The sequence below is a fragment of the Panthera leo genome, chromosome D2 (genome assembly GCF_018350215.1).
Source record: "Panthera leo isolate Ple1 chromosome D2, P.leo_Ple1_pat1.1, whole genome shotgun sequence".
Taxonomy (NCBI): domain Eukaryota; kingdom Metazoa; phylum Chordata; class Mammalia; order Carnivora; family Felidae; genus Panthera; species Panthera leo.
This window is the reverse complement of record NC_056689.1, coordinates 62,517,336-62,541,581: the sequence shown is the minus strand read 5'-3', so window position 1 is coordinate 62,541,581 and position 24,246 is coordinate 62,517,336. Positions and strand designations below refer to the sequence as shown.

Sequence of the window (24,246 nt, the reverse complement as noted above, 5' to 3'; positions counted from 1 at the left end):
GCCAGGATCTGAAGAAAATGGCTTCTTACCCAAGTGGAAAGAGACCCTCCAGAACCCAGCCAGCCCCAGCCCTGTGGGGGGGGCTTCCAAATGGGAATGCCAGAGCTTGGTCCTGTTGCTTGCTCTTTTTAGTTACTGAATGCTACGGCATTTTCCACAGGCTGGTTACTACCCCCATCCACCCCAGTCTATTGTTTGTCTTATGTTTAAGAAAACACAGCAACTCTACACTCCTCTGACTTCTCCCCTCAGCAGGGAACATTCTTCTGAACTTCTTAACACAGGACCAAGGCATTGTTGAACTAGAAGGAAACTCATCCCTCTGCATACCTACACTCCTTTTAGATAGCAGAGAGCCTCTGGAAGGTCATGGTGCCCATCCAAGCCAAGAAAGACCAAAATAATCACTGTCTTAAGACCTTATGTTTGAAAGGTGGACAATCTGAGTTTGAAACCTGGCGTGACCACTGCCCAGCTAGAACTTAGTGGCTTTGTCTCAACGTGCTCATTCTCTCTCCCTCTGGACCTCTCTCCTCTGCCCCTCCCCTATCACTTCCTCCCTCTCTGTCTCTGTCCCTCTACTTCCCTCATGCAGTAGTCATTCTCAGCCTCCCCTGTACCCTCCTCACAACACAGAGATAACAACAGTAGTACCTTACATATTCTTGCATGTGAAAAAAATGTCACTTAAAACCATCAGCATGTCACATGCTCAATCAATATTAGCTTTTTTTTTTTTTTTTTTTTGTCTTTCTAATGCCCAAGCCAGAGCAAGGCATGTTCTTGAGTTCCTGACATCTAGCAGCAGGCTGAGTGTCCATGGGGGTGTCTCCTGGCATCTAGCACACTGTTGTAACTGCAGTCGCTGAGGTGGTGGCCACCAGCTCCTCTCCCAGCTCAGTCCCAAAGGAAAGTCCCATTTAAATACAACATCTGCCCGTGTGGGATCCAGGCCGGAAGTGCCTGCATGTTTCCTGGGCCTGGCGCCACACAGAAGGAGATCCGAAATGGTCGAGAAGGATAATCTGTACACCACCAAGAGGGAGCAATGCACCTGAATGTGCATCTACACAGACGGAGGTGGTCATGGGGGAATGATGCTGGGGCTCTGAAGCCAGACAGACCTGGATACGAATCCCTGCTCCACCAGCTCCATCTGCCTAATGGGGCTTGGGTGATAACTGGTAGAAGCTTGGTTTACACACACTGCCCAGGGCTGGCAAACATCACTTTTAATTTAGACTTCATTAAGTGAGATAGAAGCAATCAATGCATCAGTCAGAAGACACACAAGGCAGGCGGCTGGGGAGAGAAAAATGGAAGGGATGCCAAGGGGGCAATTCTTCGTTTTAGAAGTTGAAAGGACATTGCCTAATGCTAGTTTGAGGGAAATAGATGCCTTTTTGCAGGACAGCGAAGTCAGCTGCGTGGACATGGAGTGCCTGGGAAGCTGGAAGCATCGCTGAGCAGAGGGGGAAAAGCCAAAGAGAAGTTCATTTAACCAAGAGAAGGACAGCATCTACTCTGTGCACTGTGCGTGCATATGCTATTTAATGCTTAAAATTGTCTTCTTAATCCAATCGGAAGCCCCATCTACAGATGAGAAAACGAAGGCTCAGAGAAGTGAAATGACACATTAAGGGCACACAGCCAGTAGGGCACAGGCTGTGCCATGAAGCTCTTCCCTCCGTAGTCACACACCTTGCTGGGCACTAGGAGGGAATCAGGAACAGGTGGCAAGTTTCTAAACTGGACGCACCTTCCCTCTGGAAGCCAGGTGAAACTCTTGTGTATTTCTCGTAGCTCCTTCCTCTCTGGTTCATTTCTTTCCTCCATGTGGTCATCATAAGACAGCCTGAGCCATTTCTCAGAGTTAGACTCATGCTGTGAAATGGCAGGGCTGACTGTCTGCATCTGCTCCCAGGGGGCCCTCCACATGGACCTGCCAGCACCAAGCTAGGCCTCCATTTGTCACTGAGGTCAGCATCTCGCTCTGCGCTGCCGGCTCAGACCCCCCGTGTGCAAGGGACAGACACTTACTTGCCGCAAACCTGCCCCTGAGCCATTTGGCAGACCTGAGGATCCCAGGACGCTGGCCCCTCATTACCCGGACACACTCACCAGCAGAGTGTGTGCTGAGTGCTGACGTCTATCATTCTGACCTTGAGCCCGTGATGGGGGGGATGGGCTGGGGGCGAGCCATGCGTGCCAACAATCCCTCTGCTTGGTTGAGCCCACCAAGGAAGAAAAAAAATAGAGTCATTTCTTTCACTGGTGGTGGTGGTTGTTTTTGTAACAGATATCTCTACCTCAGGGGCAGTGAGATCCATTTGCTATATAACTGTGCATTGGAACATTAGAAAGAACACATCACCCTGCCATCTCAAGCTCTTTGTTAAAATTGCTCTTGCCTGTGACGCTCAAAAACAAAAACCCAGAGGTCTAGGGAGGGCAGGGCAAGGACGGAGGGCTGGTGTACAATGCTTAACACGGGCACCTTATCAGTGCATAGGCTATCAGCCTTCCCCTACACCGCTCTCACACTGCCAGTCCCCACTCAAAAGCCTGCTGTGGCTCCCCATGCCCCTGCCCTGAGTCCTACTTCCATCCCTGAGATTCGGGGGAGGAGGTTCTACAATATTTAATCTCACTCTGCCACTCTCCTGAACTGCAACTGCTAAACCCAGTATGTCTGGTAAAACCTCCACACACCCTGCCTCCCCTATCAGATTGTCTTTGTTCTTCCTTTCTTCTCCAAATCGCAAGCTTTCTTCCACAGCCCAATCTTCGCCTCTCCTCTTCACTGATTCTGATTATGCCACAGGGTGACATCTTCCTCCAAGCTTGGTGCTTTATTAAATCCTTCACACCGGGATACATTGTTTTTTAACTGCCTTTAATGTGCCAAATTCCCACGATCTCAGACAGCATAACAGAACCAGCATCTCATATGACCACCCAGAAACATAGGCTTTCCTTTACTCCTTAGTTCATTCCAAACCAGAGTACGCACAGAAAGAGAAGGGTTTTGGTTTCCGGGTTTTTTTTTTTTCCCCCTTAACCCTGAAGTTTCCATAATGCTCTTTGTCGAGATCTTCTGTACACACAGATGCACAAGTACACACACACACATACAAACACATAAAACCCAAATCCAATAAAAATCAAATTAAAAAAAAAAATAGGTTAGGCAAACACAAGCCACTAAAAAGTGCAGGAAGTGGCCAATTTTTATTATTCCTTTTAAATGCCTGAACAATCTTACTGCAAATCATATCTTTATTTAAAAAAATGTGATCTACTCAATGCAAACCCCAAAGGGCACTTTGGAGAGAAGCCAGGCTATAGGTTTATATTCTTCCCATTTTCAAATAAAATGCAAAAGAAAAAACTAGTAATCATTTTAATGAGCCTTTAAATAAATTATTGGCTAGAGCACACTGCAGTAATTTATACAGGGAACCAAATACATATATTTGCTGAGAAAGGGACTTTGTGACTAAAGAGTGAATTTCCAAGAATTACTTTAGATTCTTTTTCCTTTAAGTGATTAGTTTGAGTTGAACCACACTTCATATCCGTTCCATCACTGGTCACACTTGCAAAGGCAGGTGGAAATCTGTAAAGCAGGGTCTCTCCCCTCACTGGTCTACCCCCTTCTGATTTCTTAGTTCTCCTTTATTTGGATTCCGTGGCCCCCAACAAAGTTTGACGCTTTCATTCTTGGAAGGTTACTTTCTGGATCACTTTTTGTATATACTAAGAGGAAAAAGGTTTGGACATGGAATCAGTAAATGAAGAAGGTTTGGTCCAAGATCTGTTTTTCCTTTTGTCACTGCTTCCTTTCACACATTTCCCCATAAACGCTGCTCTAGCCTCTTGATAACTGTTAACTGATGAGGCAAGAAAAACGAGGTGGTTGTGAATTAACAAGAGTGGGACCATTTCTCTCCATCAGCAGAATAATCCATCTCCCACAGGCTGTCAGCAAGTTTGGTTTTAAGAGACAAAGAAGAAGATTGGCAGGGGAAAGAAGGTGGCAGTGTGCCTCCTGGACAGGGCAGGATGTGAGGCCCTCGAAAACCCAGGGTTCTGGGAGGTGCAGCCTCCCCTCCCCTCAAGGAAACTGAGAAGCAGGCAGCCCAGCAGGGGAGGCTTGGCAGCCCCAATGGTCAGCACAGAGGCACAGCCAAGGAGCCAGTGCACAGGGAGCCCAGATTCCAGTCTGTGATCATAATGCCAGCTCCGCCTCAATAGATACAACCCTCCCTTCACTTTCTGAAGCTTATTTCCTCCAATACAGTATTATGTTTCTCATTTTATCCTAATTTTGCTCCCAAAGGAAGGGATAGGTAAATGATCCTTTATGCCCATTTTACAGATGGGATAACAGAGGCTTAGAGAATTTAAATGGTTTTTCCCTATTCCCATAGCTAGTTAAGAGAAAGGGCTAGACCAGAAATCCTAGTTCCTTCCCCAGGGAAGCATCTCGTCCCCAGGGGAGCCAGCCTCTTGTTTCTTGGATACCCGTTTAGCCTGGAGCACAGTACTCAACCATTCTGTCTTCCAACATGCAAATGGCAGTTTGGATTTCAAGCCCTGGGTTTCTCATCCAGCTTCATCTGAAACAGGATCCCAGTGGTAATGTCCTCTGGACTTTGGGCCAAAGAACTGAGAAGCTATGGATGTTTATATGACCCTGCAGCTAACACACACATCAGTGAGACAGGTGGGGAGTACATATCCCCAGCTGTTCCCTGCTTGCATTCACTTGCAGCAGGGGTTTTCTATCACATCTGAGTGCCCCAGCTGTCAACAGCCTGTGCGTCTGTAGACAACACTGGATTAGCGGTCAGTAGACCCTGTCCCAGCCCTGGCTCTGCTGCAAATGATGTCATGACCTGGGGCAAGTCCCCAAGTGGTCCCTTCTGCTAAATGAGAGCTGGCAAAGATGATCTCTGGGGGCCCTTTTAGCTCCAATGTGCAGCGAGTCTAAAATTAAATATGAGTAAAAGTGAGTTAGGTGAGCACATTAGACCACGGCAAGTGACCAGGAGCAACTAGACCTCAGCAGGTCACTGGCCTCTCGGTGCCAAACTTTCATCATTTGTGAATGGAATAATGACAGTACCAACATCACAGGGTTGTTGATGAAGTATAAAATGAGTTAGTTCACATAAAACGTTTAGAATAATTTGGGGCACAGAGTTAACTCTCAAAAAATGCTAGCTGCTTATCACTGTTATTATATTATCATCACCACTGTCATTAATACCACAGACACTTGTTACCTTTGGAAACAGAAAGGACCATCAGGAGGGACCTGTCTCACTTGCTCTTTAACACATGGCTTATTATACACATTCTGTGAAGGGATAAAGCAGGGCCCACGGCGACGAGATGCCTGGTTGAGGGTGCACCAAGCAGGTGGCCACGAAGGAGGAAGTGGGATGCAGCAGAGCCTGTCCACTGGCTGCTATCATGAGAGTATCCTTACGCCTGGGTGCTCCAGAGAGAGAATCTCCAGTTCCCTCCCTTGCAAGAGGAGAGCTGCACACGCCTACACGGGACAGGGACATTCACATGACGCTGCGTCAGCCCGTGCTCATGGAAGCCCTCTGTTGTGCCACTGAGGATGCTGCTACTCTGGGTCACAGCAGCAGAGCCACTGAGTTATAGGAAAGCATCCACCTTCTGACCAAGGAACTGTAACTGCAGAAAAGAACTTTCTAGCCTGGATGGAAGGGCTTAACTGGCCAACATGTATCCCTAAAACCAAGAGCTATGGGGATTGCACCTTCCAAGGTCTACTCAACTGGCTGTGCATTAAGCCCAAGGTCCACAGATCATCACATACCACCATGCAGCCCTCTGAGAGGCACCGTCCAAATGGTGACCATCCAGACAACCCAAGCTGGAAGGAGCCTCAGGAAGTATAGGAGATGATCTTGCCATTATACAGATAGGGAAATGGAGGTTCTGAGTAGGGACTGGCTTACTAAAGAACACAGGTACCCAGGGACTGAAAGGAAACAGAGGTCGTCTTCTATTCCTACTCTAAAGGTCTTGCCCTTCAAAGACACAAAATACTACATGATTCCTTTGAGTCAAAGGGAAGTCTCTGTGAGCCACACTCAGCTGATCTCTCCCCCAGGTCATCAAGGCATCACTGGAGGCCCTCAGTAAGAACACCTACTAAGTGCTATCCTTACCCTGTGGCCCCAAAGGCCGCTTTGCAAATACCAGCTTTTCATCTGGAGAATCACTTAGAACTCAGAATATGGCACACGACACCACCTGGATGCAAGGAATTGAAATGGATTTTGGACCATTTCCCAGGCCCCAAACTCCCAACTCCACATCCTAGCCTATCTAAAACACTTCAAAATGCAAAAGTCTCACAGGAAAATATGCAGAAAGAATCAGGAGACAATGGGAAGGATGTCAGAGCTGCACTGGGCCCTCATCCTCGCAAGCAAGCAGTGATCTGGAGCCCCTGAGTGTAAGGCCCTTTGTGGAGTGGCTGCTGATGTCCCCACCTGGCCCCTGCTGCTCGCTGGCACCCCCTCCCTGGCCCTGGTATGCATTTGAGTTTGAGACTCCAACTCTATACACACAGCCATTTTTTCTGTGCATGCTGTCTGCCCAAACTGCACACTATTTTTTTTAAGCTTATTTATTTTGAGAGAGACAGAGACAGTGTGAGCAGAGGAGGGATAGAGAGAAAGAGAGAATCTCAGGCAGGTTCTGCACTGCCAGCACAGAGCCCAACGCGAGGCTCAAACTCACAAAACCATGAGATCGTGACCTGAGCCAAAACAAAGAGTTGGAAGCTTAACTGATTGAGCCACCAAGTGTCCCAGACTGCACACCTCTTTTTCGTTAATTTTTTATTAAGGTTATTTAATTTTGAGAGACAGGATGAGAGGGGCAGGGAGGAGCAGAGAGTGAGACACAGAATCTGAAGCAGGCTTCAGGCTCTGAGCTGTCAGCACAGAGCCCGATGTGGGGCTTGAACTCAGGAACCACGAGATCATGAGCTGAGCCAAAGTCGGACGCTTACCCAACTGAGCCACCAAGGCGCCCCTGGACTGCACACTTCTAAAAGCAGGAAATTCCCCTCCAAAACACTTTGCTCAGAGCTAGACATTTAACAGATTGCTGAACAGCCTGAAATTATCTTTCTACATTCTCCTTTTTATGATTCTGACTGCTTTGCTTTAGTGTAAGAGATTTTAATATCTGTGAATAGAAAGTGTTCTGCCCCAAAGCCAACTCTCCCTGATCCTCCAACAATCTCAGGAGACATGGTCAGGGAAAGCAGGAGGCCAATAGTTTAAAATTCTGTGTTTTGCTTTCCTTAGAGGTTTTCCCACGTGTCAGAGAGCTCAGGGTTATGCTGCTGTATTAAGAGAATGATATGGGAATAACCAACATCCGACCACGTTCACAACGCCTCTTTAGTAGCCTGACAGAAACGGCTTGCTTGTCAGAGAAATCTGACTGGTAATTCCCACTATATTTCTGCAGGGTAGCCTGGAAGCAATTATCCTTCTCCATGGTAAATCAATTAAGAAAGAACGGTCTAACACTCCCCTCTTCTTCTAAGAAACTGCTAATTCTCTCACAATAATGGACAGAAAACCCCCAGAAGCAGAGTGAGTCCTATGAGGGTGCTGACTGTACTCTCCTGGTCTCCATATCTGTGCAAGGGCAGTCAACTTCCAGGTCAGAGTAGACAGTGTGGCCCATGTGGTCAGACAGAGGTGAACGGGGATCCACATTTTTTTACAAAAAACAAGGGGCTCACCTGCCTGAGCTTCAGTTTTCTTACTTGCCAAATTGGAATACAAGTGCCAGGGTCTAGGGATTAAGAGCAAAACTTAGGATAGGGTGTAGAAGTGAACTCAGCCCAGGGCTTGGAACTTACAAGGAGCTCGTAAGAAGTAATTATCCTGTTCTGATAGCAGACCTTACAGCCTCCCCACACCCCACACATCTACAGAGGCATACCCACCTCTACCCTGCAGTGATTTAGTCACATTCCCTGGCAGTCAGACCTTCCTATGCTCTCTGCCATTTCCAAAACACTGTTTCCAAATCTGCAGGTGGCAGTCACTTTTGAGCCAGAGCAATTAGACCATAGCAGGCCTACATTTCCCTATCCACTTAAAGGTTTGTTCTCTAATAGGCACCCGTAGGAGCCAAACCCCTCTCTTGTGGAGGCACAAAGCCTTCAGCATGTTTGTGTTGTACAAAACACATGTCTGTTAAATGCAAGCTTGACCTTGGCACATGCCATTCTGCATGGACCAGAGGACAAGAATGAGCTGACAGTAATGAGCTCTAGAAACCCAGGGACACTTGTCTCCTGCGAGTAGCAGAAGCTATGAGAGGGAACTCAGACCCCACCAGAGCCCCTCCTCTGGGAGGCAAACCTCACATGTGCCTGTTTCTAGAACTAACACACTGCCAGGCTCAGACATCATGCAGGCAATGAGCTATTTGGCCAATGGCTCGAGAAAGGCAAACAGGGAGGAATATGGAATTCACATCAAAAACAGTCAGGACAGGTCAAGGTCATTAAAATAATGCTGATGCCACCATGTCATATGACAGCCTGGAACAACGTCCACTGGAGTAGCTCCCAGCATTTCATACCAATACTCCCATGTAGGAAAGACTAGTAAATACGGCTAGTGTAAATCTCAACTTCCTTAGGGAGTCCACCATTGCTAGATGTATCCTGATGAATCTGTCATTCCTTGTCCTTATCAATGGGAAAGTCGTTGCAGACCCACCAATTACAAGTAACACAGCCTTGGCGTAATTGACATAGAGCTATTTCCTTACCTCACCTGCCTCCTAAAGTGGCTGGGAGGACTGGAGGTTATACAGATGAAGTTATTAAAATGCAACTTAGCTCAGTAGGTACTCAATTAAGGCTAAGATGATTACTGGTAGAAGGAGACTGTACACATATTAACACTTCTATTTTCAATCTAACGGCTTATTGGCTATCTGCAGTTGGAGATTTTATGTCATCACCAAAAGCGTTAGAAAATCAACAGCTATATAAATACAAGCACAATTTACTGTTTTGCCAGGGGCCACAGATCTCTGATGTTCTCACAGCCTCCAAGGAAAGCAAGCCATCTGTTAAATAAATAACTCACTAAGTAAAGAGCAAGTGTTTCCACAAGATTAACCGAAAATCTGCTGGATTTTTCATTGGCTGTCAGTGAACATGGGCAGCTACAGATAATTCAGGCACTGGAGAATCAGAAGATCTTGCATAATGTGAGCTGAGATGAGAATCCAGAGACCACAAGTTTAAACTTTAAGACATATTTAAGAAGGAAGCAAAACCAAAAATTGAATTACAAGGTCATAATGATTCAGAGCACTAGAGCAATAAAGAAACAAATCAGAGAATTTTCATCTAACTGAGTATTTATGTCTAATTGTCATTTTGCCTATGTGGCTGCTTAACAGTAGTTCTGGTAAACTGAATATTCTGGTTAAAAGAAAGCCACCATGTAAGTATTTGAATTGTCGGCATCTAGAGGCTCAGAAGACAATCAAAAACACAATAAAATGAAACAAAATCTAATTTCATCTTCCCTTGGATGATTCAGAAAGAACTTCAGGATCACATAGTCTCCTTATGAATTAATTCCTACTGCCATTTAAAAAAAAAAAAAGTAAATAAATCCATGGCAATAGCCGGTCATTTGTTTTTCCCCAATCTGTGTGAAGAAAATATCTATGCTTTTAATTTTCTGGGCAACAGTACCTCTTAAGTGGGAATTAATTGTGCTTTAATGGCGTTTCTCAGAGAAGACATACAAAATAGTTCCAACTTTTGTTAAGTGGGAATGAATTCCCATGAGAAACTGCTCCAGAGAGCCTGTGGGGTAGACGGCACCTCTAGGATGAAGAAGTGGAGACAGCATCTCTACTCCAGTAGTCTCTCAATCCTAGCTCTCTGTTCTTTCTGACCCCAGCATCTGCTTTCACCAACTTTGTTCCCTGCAGGTCTAAGCACGTCTAGGCTGTAGCAGGGAGAGATAAAGAAGTCAGAGGTCAAGAAAAACAGCAAAAGACCAAAGAAGACATTAATAGAAACCCAACAGGAAACAGACTTGACAGATGACCACCAAAATGGATGCAAACAGGTGTGACCCTCCACATCCCACTTGGGAGAATCCTCATGAGAGGGCTGACCTATCATCTACGTGAAAATATGATTAATTCTGTTGTGGTCATAGGTCAGAGATCAGTGCTGAAGGGCATCTGCTACATGACAAATGACAAACCAGTTCCTGTTTCTCCCAGAGCGCACACACCCTGAGATGTGATTCCATCTGACCCCACGTCACTTGTGGGAAGCTTTATACTGCAAGTCATGAGACCAACTGGCAACGGAGCCACCAACCAGCTGAGTGACCTGGGTGGACATTTATCGTCTGTGGGCTCCAGCTTCCTTCTTAATGAAGGGAGAAGGGCAGAGACAGAATTGAGACACATCACTTCTGAATTGATTGGGTCCAGTTTTATCATGTGTCCATCATGGACGGGGCACCAGCTTTAATCGAAGTCACGAAGCAACTGCCCCAAGCTTCCAAGACAAGACTAGACTGTAAATTTTAAAATACTAGGCTGTGACTGCATAGAAAGAAAAGGTGCAAAGTGTGGTCTGGAGAAAAGAAATCCGGACTGAGAATCATGAGTCCTGGCCTCTAACTTGGCTCCTTTTTTCACCCAGTTATGTGGGCTTTTTGGCTTCTGTCTTCCTGTAAACGTCATCTGTAAAATGATTACAGATAAACGATTCTTAACTGAGACTCCACGGACATCTTTGGTCCAGGGGTGAGATTCCAGCTGTTCATAAACTGCTAAAAACTGTTTTCCAGTTTTATGTCAGGGGCAGGTTTTAAGAGAAGAGATCTAGAGTTTTGATCACTTTCACAGAAGCACTGAAGTTCAACAACTATTAATAACTCTTTGTATAAATAAAATCTATGATCCCTTCAGCTCTAATGTTCAAGAAGTCACATGACAATACTGAAAACTGTGTGAAAGACAGACTTTGGGGAAAAGGAAAGACAAACGGCTCCACTAAAGCCAGCAACGGGTATCTAAACAGCCCTCCTGATGATCATCTGAGTCCTGGCACTTGACTGGTGGGCACAGTCTCAGGTCTGGGGCTCCCTAGCTAGATCGTTGGGTATCCATCACCAACACTGAACCAGGTGTCACCCATTCTGCTTCCTCCCTTTGCTGGGGCTGTGGAGGCAAAAGTGAGGAGAAGAGGGGGCTATGAGTTCTCGTGCTAAGGGTTTGAGTCAAAGCTGTTCTGCTTTGAGTAGCATAAACAATCATCACCCCCGCTTGGTCTCCACCAGGTTGGAATCAGAGATCAGGGACATCTGCACAATGGGTTCAAGCTCACCCCTGCACTTATTCTCACTAAAGAAAAGGCTAGAAAACCACTGGGGGAATGCAAATCAGATCACAAGAGATCTTGGCAGTGCCATTTTTGTTGGGAAAATGAATAAAGTTTTATACCATTAGATGGCTAATGGGACTAAGACAAGCTCTGTTCTCTAGCTTGGAGACCCCTCTTCCAGGTTCCTCTTGCCCTGTTTGCTGCGCAGGCAAAAACCCCCACAGATAGAGAAGCTGACAACTATAAATTACCCTTCCTGCTTGCATTCGGCACTCAGATCTTTGGAGAAACGGTCCACTGGTATTAAAAAAATCTCTGATCTACCAAGATCTCTGAGCACCTCTTGGTTTTTCCGCCAGCGTTCCAGCCTGGTTCTGTAACATATTTGGTTCCCTGACCAGGAAACCCAACTGTGCTGACCCATTGTTGCCACTGGTTTGGGAGAACAGCGAGGCGGTGACGGCACAAGGAATCGCAAGGGAGAAGACACGCCCTGCTTGACTTTTGGCAGTGTCCCGCTCAGTTGCCTCAGGCTGGCTCTGCTCTGCCATTCTGACTCAAGGAGACTTGGCAGGTGAGGATCTGGACCCGACATCAGAACTGGTAAGACTGGGGCTCAATCTAGTGAGGCCCACTCACAAGAGTGGAAGGGGGACCTGATCAGTCCCCAGACACTTCAGTAGTCTCACAGGTAGAAATTCCGTGGGAGGGAATGTAATAACCTCTGGTGTATATGTGAGTGTGAATGTGCAACTCGGTCTAGCTTGCCTGCCAAGTTCGATTCTGTGGCTCCGTGGGTGGGCACCCTTAAGGTCCCCAAAGCCCACAGAGTCTGAATGGGCCCGTCTGCGACTCTGTGGTGAATGGCACAAAGTCTATGGTGGCATCAGAATAGTTTCTAATCATAAGTCACAAAGCTGAGACCGTTACGGCTAAGCGTCACCTAGGTTCCTTCGGGACACGGCCAGACAGGCATCTGACTGATCTCCTCATTAAAGGAAGCACCCCTATCCCTCTGTCTTTGTGACTCTGTCTCACAGGAACATTATGGGGTCAGGACAGAGCAAAGAAGGAGTTTTTGGAAGACTATGAAATTAAGATAACCCCTGGCATGTTAAAGACCCTATGTGAGTTAGAATGGCCCACTTTTGGTGTAGGAGGGCCCTGTGAAGGAACCTTGGATGTCCCAATGGTCTGCTGCATCTAGCATGTTGTCTCCAGGGACCCAGGTCACCCTGATCAATTTCCATACATCGACTGGTTGAAATTGCCCAAAATCCTCTGCCTTGGGTGCGATTCATCCATAGCAAGCGGAGTCAGGCAAAGGTTTTAGCCACTTTATCCGGAGACTCACCCAGAGAGCCAAAGAAGCAACCCACTGCTCCCCTAGTGTTTGCAGGAGACACGAAGGAAGATCTCATCCTTCTGCTACCTTATGACTCACAGGGCTCCCTCCCCCGTCTGTCTCTCCTCCACCACCAGTACCACCCATTTCTCCTCCCCTCAGGGACCCGGAGAACCCTCCTCCACAGGGACCAGTGACCAGATTGCATCCTCAGCCAGGTGCAGGCGCTCTCCAGATGTAGGTCCATATCCACGGGTACCAAGAGTCTGTACTCCTGGGGATCAGAGCAGGGGCTGAGAAGCCCATAAATATGCCCAGCAGCAAGGGGATTCCCCCGGGGATTATTATAAGAGAATATGCGAGGCTTACACCCTGTTTGCTCCAGAGGCACAAAAAGGCCAAAACAAAAGGACGGGGAAGGTCTAGCCACCAAAAGCGGGGAGGCCCAGAACCTCCTTAGCAAGGGGTCAATGAGCCTACTGCAAGGGGAAAGGACATTAAAAGAATAAGTGTCCCAACCAGGGAAAGTCCCAGAAACCCAGCCGGTATCAGGAGGAACCTCAAGGGGACCTTATTGGTCTGGCTGAAATAGAATCAGACTAAAAGGGACACTGACTCCCTCTCCCTGTTCCTCTGCCTAATAGATGTGAGGGATTCTCCCTCATTTCCCAGGTTAACAGCTATAATTGGAGCCAACTGTGGTTAGTCTACCTGGGGATGGAGACTTGAAGGAATATTCCCAAGCAGTTGCTGCTTCTGCCTTCCCCTCCCCCTCATGTTTCTGCACCAACTTGGGTGTGGTCCTAGACCACCCTCAGTGCCTCTGGCACCATTGGTTCCTCCTCCCACCCTCCAGGTCAAGGAGCAAAGTGCACCCTCTAGGACCACCCATTTCAGATACCTCCACTGGTGCCCCAGGTGAAAATTGACAATGGGGAAAAATTGATGGACTTTTAAGTGGACGCAGGTGAAACATATTCAGTGTTGAAACTAATTTAAGTTTGTTGGCCCTGTCTTTAAAGTTATCAGCAAAGGTCAAATAAGCTCATGTTATCTCTGTTGCAATTTATTAATGATAGTTAATTTTGTCTGTCTCAAAGTTTTCATGGGTAATTGTTGAGATAACTTTCAAGGTCCTTAGTAACCTGAAACTTTCCAAATAGGATGGAAATGCTAAAGCTTTGATTACTGAACATAGGTTTGTTTTTTTAACTTCATATTGCTGAGAAATTAAGGCTATTTGGACCTATTGGAAAACATGCTTTGTACTTAATTGGTTCATGAATTTACCATCTAAAAAAATTCTCATTGTAAACACCTCTCAGTTGGTTACTAAGTCCTCAATTGGAGACTAAAGTTTCCTAAGAGTTAAAATTCTGCTAAGTGTACTTAAGACTGATGGAAATAAGGAAAGCAACCCTGTATGTAGGAAAGTAGGAGGTATGTAAGAAAGATATAAGGAATGGAAATACATTTTTGTTGAGGGTAGAGGAAAGTAATTTTGTCCTAAATGAGACTGGTTATTTGGAGAGAAATAGCTGTAGGACAAAGTCTGAAGGCAAAGGAAAGTTGTAGAAGGTTGAGATAAATGGAATTTTAAAAGTACACTGGTATAAGGTTAAAATTCTGCTTTTCTCTTTCCTCAAATGGCAAAGTTTTCTTGGACTGTTGATCTGCTCTTGGTAAGACAATGCAACCAAAGGTTTATTTTCCAGGAAAACCAAAGTTTTATGTGTCATCTTTATCAGGTCTTTGATTACTTAGTTAAAACTTTTCAATGTTAAAGGAGCTAGGTTTCGGTAACAACTATATAATGCCACACACTCACCTTTAGAATCTTTTACTGCCACCTTGGTTAAATAAAGTTTTAAGGTTTGTAATGATCTGTAATCCTATTTAGAATGGACTTATAACTTCCTAAGGTTTTAACAAACTTCCCGGGATTTAAATGGCAAATGAAGTCTTTTGACCAATTACGCCCTTTTATTTGGGATACTAAGTTACTTGGAAAGGCACTGTCGTACGATGGTAAACCTTAGGTTGTACTGCACAGGTAATGCTGTAACTGCCCAAATATATATGCAATTCCTAAAGTTTTAATGTTTTGGTATAAGGTCATCACTTAATATTCTGATTACTTGAAGTGTTATGTGTCACAGAAATAACCGAATTTCTTTGTCAATTGCATCATAATGAACTCTCATCAGATCTTTAACAATGTCTATTTCTGAGATTTTGTCATTTATAATTGTTCTTATTCTCCCACAAAACGTGTTTCTTCTTCAAGGAGATTTATAAAAAGGACTTTAGGGACAAATACAGGTATTTGACGTCTTTAAGATTAATACTAAAATGGGTAAGAATTTCCAGAACTAAAAAGCTGCATTCAAATTGAACAAGAATTAGGAACATGGGATTAAATGAACTAAGGAAGATTACAGTTTTGTGATTCTTGTTGAAAATATTGCTTGTCCTCTGATGTTTTCTCTTCCAGATTAAGGAAACTTTCTCTTAAGATATCTATGACATACAGAAATGTCATAAAATATTCATTTGTAAACTGAAGCATTTATCTTTTCTCTCTACATAACTCCCCTGAAATTCAAAAACTCTCAGTGAGTATTCTTTCTTTCATGGCAATTACAGTTGTTTGCATAAGTTCAATAAGAATCTGTTCATCTTGTAACAGATCACCATTGGAAATACTGGTTATTTTACCAAGGCTTTGACTGGAATGTCATATTTGAGAGTGACATTCATAGACTCAGATATGACCAGACAGCTTTAAGGAACTAAGGTTGGCTTTATGAAACATGGGGCCATAGAGCCCCTTGGAAATGTTGGCCTGATACCTTGCTTACAGAGTTCCCAGCAGCCTCACCAGGTGATGAAAGAAGGTCACTTCCTGGCAGGTGCAGGAACCTCAGGATATCTTGGGGACCTCATAAAGAGGAATTTTCCCAATTGTACAGGTATCGCAGGCCTGTCTGATGGCAAGTATTTGGCTTGGCTTCTGGCCTGGAGAGGCTACTAAAAGTTCAACCAAGAGATTCCTGATAAAAGGTTCCAGCAAAGCAAACTTTAAAAGATCCTCACGATCAATCGCTATTGGTGAGCTTGCATAAATAATTAGGCCAGGATTGTTAAGACTGGACTTGTTCTACAAATGCATTGGTCTCAATTTGGCTATCTCTAGAAAGGCTGGGGCGGGGGGGAGGGGGGGCTGGTTTAGAGAGAAAATAAAAAGACTATGTTTCAACAATGCACCGTTAAGGATGTTAAATTCTAGTTCTGACTGTCTTTAAATGTTTGTTGTTTGCCTAAACTAGACAACTTGAGGTAAACTTCAGAAAAATTGTCACAGTATTTTGTGTATAGACAATCTTCCGTGCTTGTTATTCTGTGGGGATAGTACTAAGACCCTATGGTCGTATGATTATTTAAACAGCTAGAAAACAGGATGGATCTCTACATATGCAAACCATATCTTCCCTAAACCTGATCTGACAGTTACCAGAAACCCGCCCCTTTTGAAGACTTGGAGGTGGACTTCACAGACACACAACCAAATAGAGGACTCAGTTTCGGGTATCACCCCATGGTGATCACTCCAGAGCTAAGAAGGCCAACTCAGAGGAACCCTCAAACTGGCGAAGTGATCCAGATCCAGTCAACCCGCCTAAACTGACCCTCAAAAAGACACTGGCCCCTGAGATCTCCAGCCCTGCTCCAGCCACACCCCGGAAGCTGGCTGGCCTGCGCATGGCAAAAGCCTGAGGAATCAACGTGTGGACTGAGCCCAGGGGTTTGGATGCAACTCGGCCAGCCCTTGCCCCTTACTGGTGTCATAGCCCTAATCTTGCTTCTTGCTGGTGGGCTAATAGGGACTGCAGCAACAAGCTGGATGTGGAACGGATGGCAGACTCCCTGGTAACCTGACAAAGCCAAACAAACTCCCTGGTAGCAGTGTCCCTCCAAAACAGGCGAGCCCTCCACCTCCTCACTTCAGAAAAAGGAGGGACTTGTGTCTTCCTGGGGCGGGGCGGAATGTTGCTATTTTGTAAACCAATCAGGAATCGTCAGGACTAAGGCTAAGGAACTCGAGGAAAGAATTCAATGTAGACAATAGGAAAATATCAGTCAATGGAGAGGATGGGATCTCACAGACTGGGCATCCTGGCTCCCTGCCCTGGAAGGGCCCCTCCTTTCCTTAATTTTACTTGTGACCATCGGCCCCCATATACTAAATACCCTGGTACGTTTTACTGAAAACACTGTTGCTCGCCAAACTGCAGCAGTATCTTAGCCCTCCGAGGGTACCAACCCCTAGAGCTAAAAAGTGATGCTTAATAAAAGATTTTTAAAAAGGCATCAAAGGGGGGAGTGTTGGGAAAATTAATAAAGTTTTACACTATAAGATGGCCAACGGGACTAAAATAAGCTCTCGTCTCTAGCTTGGAGACCCCTCTTCCGGGTTCTTTTTGCCCTATTTGCTGCACGCGCAAAAACCCCCACAGATACGGAAGCTGACAACTATAAATTACCCCTCCCACTTGTATTCGGGCTCAGATCTTTGGAGAAACGGTCTCCTCTGAGCCCACCGGTGTTAAATAAATATCTGATCCACCAAGATCTCTGAGTGCCACTTGGATTTTCCACCAGCGTTCCAGCCTGGTTCCATAACATTTTCAGCCTTTTAGAAACACTGAAACAGCCTTTTAGAAAGCTGGTATGTTTATAGGGGCTCGGCCTGCCTAAGTTTCTAAAGAGCAGTGCCTTCCTAGTTGCAATAAGATCACCTCTTCCCAGAGCCAACATATTACACAGTATTTATTTTCTAAAACATCCATTATTCCATGGAATCCAGGACCCTTCCTCCCAATGGGTCTCCATGACCAAGGTCTGGCCTTATATGATCTCCTCCACATCCTGGCTATTGAGTCCATTGGAAAGTCAGAGAGCCAAGGGGCCACCGGAGCCAGGTCTGCTCTCTCCTGCCTCAGCAGCTGTTCTAGATCAAGTTGGTGAATCCAGGAACTGCCTCTCCTTCCCTCGGCAGAAACAGACTCCCCGTTTCCAAGGCGCTGTCTGAAAACAGACCAGCAAGAGGGCAACTGTGGAAGAAGCCAATTCAAGAAACAAGCATATCCATCCTCAAATCACAAAGCTGTTACTCACCGCTGTCTGACTTTAGGCTAGAAAATTCGTATCTTTGAGCTTCAGTTTCTTCATCTGTAAAATGGGGACAATAATAATGTCTAGCGCATAGATTCGCTGTGAGCATAAACGAGATAAGGCATCCCTGGCACAGAGGAACACCTTACTAGTTATATAATTTTACTGTTGTTGTTGAAATTACTAGTATTGAGGCAGTTGTTAGAATTATAAGCAGCGTTTGTGATGTTCTCCTTGGTATATCAAGCGGGCCCTCTCTGATTCCACGGCTGTGGGTTTTCTTCTTCACTCCTGGCCGCAGGCAGCCCTACTACAACTCCCCATCCCCAGGGAGCGGTCAGGACCCCTGACCCCTAGTCTTACCTTCCTTTTGTTGGTGGGATTGACGTAGAGATAACTGAGGACAGTCTTCAAACCTACTTTGTCATTCAGCTTTTCATAGGTGGTGCCATAGTCTGTTGATCTGCAGGTAAGAGAGAAACAAAGGGAGAGATGTTTCACCAAATGGGAGATTGTATTCAAGGGAAGCCAGGCTCTCCTTCAACTCGCACCTTTGTTCCCAAATCACAGGTGTGATTCAGAGATAAAAGGCCCCATTAATTTTAGAAGAGCAATTAGACCACTGCATCTACCTAAACTCAGTCCCCTTTGCTCCCAGCCTTTCTCAGAGACCTCCTTTTCTGCCCTCTGTGAGACTGTGGGTACAGGTTGCTGCTGGGGACTTCCTGCTCCACCTTCAGCCCAGGGACCTTCAGTCCCTCTTGGTGCCGTGCAGGGGCACAAGGAGCTATGTGCAAGGCCAGACAGCCTCCTGAGGTCACTGGAGTCCAGCCAACCTCATGCCCCCTCCACTGAGCCTGAGGCTCGGGACCCTCTGGTGGAAAGAAGCCCATTAGGGTCCAGTGGCCAAATCAGGCCGCAGCAGGCAGAGGGTGTGAGCCTTCACAGAGGAGCAATGGTGTGTCAGGGTGAAAAGTCAATGTTGTTGAACTACTGCCAACAGTTCATTATTCCAATTACCCTGTTTGTCCTTTGGCCCTCATTTCCAGGGTTTTGACCTTATACCAAAGCCACAAGTCAGGTCTCAGAGAACAAAGGCAGGCCAAACCACAGGCTCCTTCCTCTCCACCCCACCTTTCCATAGTGGAGGAAGGAGAAGGGGTGCCAAACAGGGAGGCCCCAAGAGCTAGGCTCGCTATCACGCTTTTTACTTCACTTCCCAACTCCACCCCTCACTTGCCCCCCTCCCTCTTCAAACAACCGGTATCATCAGCTCCCCAACTCGTCTTTCCCTCATTGCCTTCCTTGGCTAGATCACGAAACTTCTCCCACCCAGGCTTTAGAAAATCAGAGGTCTGTTTATTTCCTCTATGGTCACCCAACCTCATGGGTGCCTGCATTCTGTCTCAAATCTCAGATCCCAGCTCTAGCTGGGTGCCTCCCCTAGTAACTGCCTTTTCCTGGATTCTTCATCCACCTTCTCACCAGAATCTGCTCCTGTCCTGGCCTACATCTTATTTTTACAAGCCTAGTAGCCAAGGCTTGTACTATTTGATGACCTTTAAGAATTAGCCCCACCCCCATCTAATCTAGCAAATTCCGTGTCCCCACACCCAGCTTGGATGCCCACCCTCACCTCTGTTAAGGCTTCACTAGCCCTCTTCCCAGTCACTTTCATCTCTCTGCACAAGAACAAGCTTCTCCACCCATTACATGCCCAAAGCCCACTGTCCATGCCTCCTTTCGGCTCTTTTGATATTGTTATGTTGAATTTCTTTAAGTTCTGTTTCCCCTAGCACCACATAAGCTCCCGGTGGGCAAGGAACCACAGAGAATGCTATGGTGAGATGAAAGAACATGAACTTTGGGCATAGCAAAATCTCTATTTTATTGCTAGATCCACGGCTCTCTGGTTGCGTGACCATGTGCAAGTTACTTAGTCTGCTAGAGCCTCAGGTTTCTCAAATAAAAGATTCAGGGTAATTTAGTCTTACAAGATCTTTGTAAAGATGCAAAAATAGAACACATGGGAAACCTCCCAAAAGGATGTAGGTATAATGAAATGTTAAAAAAATAAAACAAAAATAAAAAGGACATTCACTTCTCCTTTCCCCAAAATGTACAGAACCAGGCTTCACACATCATATACCCTCAGCATGCTTACTGAATAAACAAACATCAGCATTTCAAATCCCTCCCTAGGCTACTGGCTCCACATGGTCAGTGGCTATGGTAACTTTTATAACCAGCCCCCACCTCAAAATGACTTATTTTCTGTCTCCTGTCTACCTTTAAGCACAGGGAATCACGCCTAATCTTTCTCCTTGCCTTTATCTCTTAAACCCAGCTCAGTCTCCAAGTCTTAATGATCCTATCTCCTAAATAACTTGGACCCTTGGTCTTTTCATCCTCACCCCGATGCTGTGGCTCATGCATCATTATTTTTGCAATAGTTCCCCAATTGGATGCTCTTCTTCTAGCCTTCTCCCCCGCCCCACCATCCTCCATGCTGTCATCAGGCTATATTTCAACCTCCCAGCTCTGTCCATCTCATCCCTCGTAGTAATTACCCACTGCCTACGCACAATGAGTTTGTAGCTTCCAAGCTTAGTCTTGTCAAATTTGGCTTTAATCTTCCTTACTAGACTCATTTCCAGCCATCTGCTCCCTGTCCCTTTCTCTCCAGCCTCACTAAACTTTCCTGAATGTCTTGCATTTTCACTTCCCTCCATTTCTACACATATCATTCCCTTTGCCTGAACTATTCCTGCTCTATTTCTTCTTCTTGGTGCATTCATCTCCAACCCTCAACACCAATATCACCCTCCTTCCAGCTTCCCCACTGGGAAATTAATCAAGATTTCCTTTGTGTTCTCATATCACCTTGTATATAATTCTATTTTGGCACTTATCCTATGGTTTCAGTCATACTATTTTTATTCTGGGATCTCTTCCTTGACTATAAGTCCCTAAGGGAAAAAGCCATTTCTTATAACAGCCCCAATGCCTTGCACCACTTCTGGTGCAAAGCAAGTGCTGAATGTACTGATTTGTGTATTGTTTTGCTTTGCTTTGTCTTTATTTGCAAGAATGAATGCGTGGTCACAAGTTCTTGACCAACTGCTAACATCTGGGAGCAAGTCAAAACATAGCCTTACCTAGAAAAATTCATAAAGTTGGATGTTGGCACAATTGGAAAGATCTAGCAGCATCTGGTTCCAGGGAAGGACCTACAGTTCACATGCACTAGCATCAAGGTTAAATGATCAATCACTCCAAGCTCCTTTCCTCTCCACAGCAGGGAGGAGACACCTTAATCTCTAGAGGCAGTCAGGTGCATACTTTTATTAACCCAAATAAAATATTTTGTAGGATGAATCACTTCTTGATTCTGTACTCTTGAAGGCCTAAAGATAACATGGTGTGGAGAAAGAACATTGAATCTGGAGTCTGGAAATCTAGACTCTAAAGCATACACAAAGTGTTCCCCTGGACAAACCAATTCTCTATGCCTGTTAAAGAAAAAAATTACCCAGACACTTGTTAAAATGGTAAGCCAGACTTCATTCAGGGAAATGGCAATAAGTATAGAGACCACTGTGATGGGGTTCTGCAATAGGAAAGAGAGACTGGGATCAACTCTAGAAACAACAAAAAGCAAGGAATTTACAGCCAAAGAGAAGGGTGGGAGTCAGTGAGTGGATCATTACTAGAAGGTAGAGTAATTCTTTTCTAAACTGACCTGAGAGGATTCTTACTGAAGGCATGCCAGGGTAATCAGACATCACCTAGGGCCTGGTAGGGGATGAGGAATTCAGTCAAATATTGAGGGCGGGGGATTCTAGCTAAACTGGCTTAGCAGGATTCATGGTGAAACTGGGTAAAAGTTGAACACACCCAAGGACAGGGCCTTGTTGACAAAGCACTCAGAGGGTCCTGACTAGAGTTTGGCAGAGAAGAGGGTCTGTCAAGCCCCATTTTCTCATCATCAAATACAAGAGGTTTTACTCCAATAATCATAAGGCCCCACTTGGACCTTGAATATCTTTATGCCACCAACACAGTGCTTAGCTGTTTTCCAACCAGCAAACTTTCCTCACTCTATACATAGCAAACATCTTACTTTTGTAAAGAGCTGAATTCTCAGGTCCCCCTGCATGACTGACGTCACAACAAACTTCCTTCCAGAATCCAAATGAATCTCATCAAAGGTAGTATGCTTAGTACCACATAGTCCTCTCTTTCTGCTGGCTGCACCACAGATTCACAGGGACTCTGCTCTTCTCCGAGTGGCTGCTTCTCCAAGAGTCAGGACTTTCCAACAAAAGATTCTCCATAGATCAGCTTCCTCTGTGCCTTGGGCATTTTCTGCTCAGGCTGACAGACAGGTGTCTTCACTGAAGACACCTTAAGAAGCCAGGCCGCCTGTGGGATTAAAGGTGCCCCGGACTCTGTCCTTTCCAGTGTGGACACTGCACACCACATTGACCACAGAGCTATGGGGACCCCCTTTGCCTGGGGTGAGGAGCAGCTGAGAGAGAGGCCTCCACCCCATTGCCAGAGACAGCTGCACCTGAGGAACTCACTTTTCCAAGAAAGCAGACCATCCTCCACCTTGTCACTTGAGACACCTGCCAGTGGGGCCACGTGGAGGAAACAGGCTCCTTTCTCCTATTTCAAAGCTAGCTTCCCAAATCTTGACACTGTGGTCCCAACACTGAAATGTCCGGAAACCTGGAAACATCACACCTGCCATTTACCATTCTGGAGATCAGAATGCACAGCTACCCTGGAAGGCGACACGTGAGAGGTATAAAGCCACAGGCTATGGGTTTCTGTGCTTCCGCTCAGGTTACTGCAGTCTAGCAGACCGTTCTATGTTCTCTCGTTCTTTCTTCCTGCCTTTTTAATGAATTATTTCCAGCACACGGGAAAACACAATGAGATGCCAATCATATGCCCACTACTAGATTTAACAAGTATCTGTGTTCATAAACAACATATCATCTTTTGGAGTATTTTACTTTTACGTAAGCCTTATACAGGATCTATGTTCTGCAGTTTGCTTACTTTGCCCAACATTCAAGTTTTGAGATTTATCCATGGTGGCACATCTAGCCCTAATTCATCCATTTTTCATTGCTGTAGAGCACTGCAGCGTATGAAGAAACCACTGTCTATCTTTCCAACCACTAATAAATATTTCTGAATTTTTTTCTTTTAAAATTTGTGATAGTAAGCAACGTTTCAGTGAACGTTCTTATACATGGCTTCTCATGCATTTATGAAGAAAGGGAAGAAAATGACATATCCTGATGTGCAGTTACTGCTTCATACTCTATGCATAACTTCTACTTTGCTGGTTATTGACAAATTTTCTCCAAGAAGCCTGTATACACTCCCTTACTCTCCAGTTCCAGCAGCTGAGTCCTTCTTTATTTCCAGGGCCTAAGTCCATAGATCCTGACCAGTCTTGTCCCAGGTATCTCTAATTCTACAGTCCTGAATTCCAGACCATCTGAACTCAGTTAGCATCTGGGGCCCTGGATCCTGGCCACATGGACCCTGATCCTGGTTTTCCAATTTGCACTGCTGTGGGTCACCTGCTCCATGATGCCCAAGCCTGCCCAGGGACCTGCTTATTGTCTAGCTGGGCCTCCCAGCTGCCAAGCACTCACACTACTCCCTAGGTACCCGAAGATGACTGGTAGGCTGGATACCCTCCGTCTTCAACTTCCCAGACACAGACAGTTCTGTGCCAGGACCTGACTCCTAGTGAGCCCCTCAACAACTCAGGAGTTCTTATCCTATGCTGATAGGCCTTCAGAAGATCTCCATGTGGGCCAGCACATTCCAGGAGAGCATGGCAGCCTGACCTGCCATAACCCTGGGTGTTCACCAGGGATACTCTCTCCATGACAACGTCCAGAGTGCAGTTGAGAATATCATATACTTTTATCCATCCAGCAAGCTCCCACTCCTCTAGTAAGCTTCTGGGGGAGAGGCTGGTGGCAACAAGCATATGGGCTGCTATTTTAAAAGTAAAAGAACATAAAAGAAAAACTTTCAGGCAACTCAGCCAAGTCAGCCTCCCGGTAGAGTGGAACTGTAACTCCACGCCCCCGTTCCAATGCCACGTTCCTGCCAGAGGTGAGAGGACTCTGGAAGGCACTCTGCCAGTTCTCGCTGGCCCACCAGATGTTCGGGATCAGGTGAGTGCACTGCTTCCCTCGTCCAGGCAGCCGCCTTCCTCCAGTTTACCACCCAGCTCACT

The 24,246-nt window shown here is 45.8% G+C and overlaps 1 protein-coding gene across 9 annotated transcripts in view; it reads right to left on the bottom strand.

The window, feature by feature from the left end:
- Window positions 1–24,246, bottom strand: part of SORCS3 (sortilin related VPS10 domain containing receptor 3) — a 590,282-nt gene that overhangs the window by 316,832 nt on the left and 249,204 nt on the right. For all 9 annotated transcript variants that reach the window (XM_042908251.1, XM_042908252.1, XM_042908255.1 and 6 more), the window contains one exon: window positions 18,336–18,435. In XM_042908251.1, the coding sequence (XP_042764185.1) occupies window positions 18,336–18,435 (100 nt within the window). The remainder of the gene's footprint in view (window positions 1–18,335; window positions 18,436–24,246) is intronic.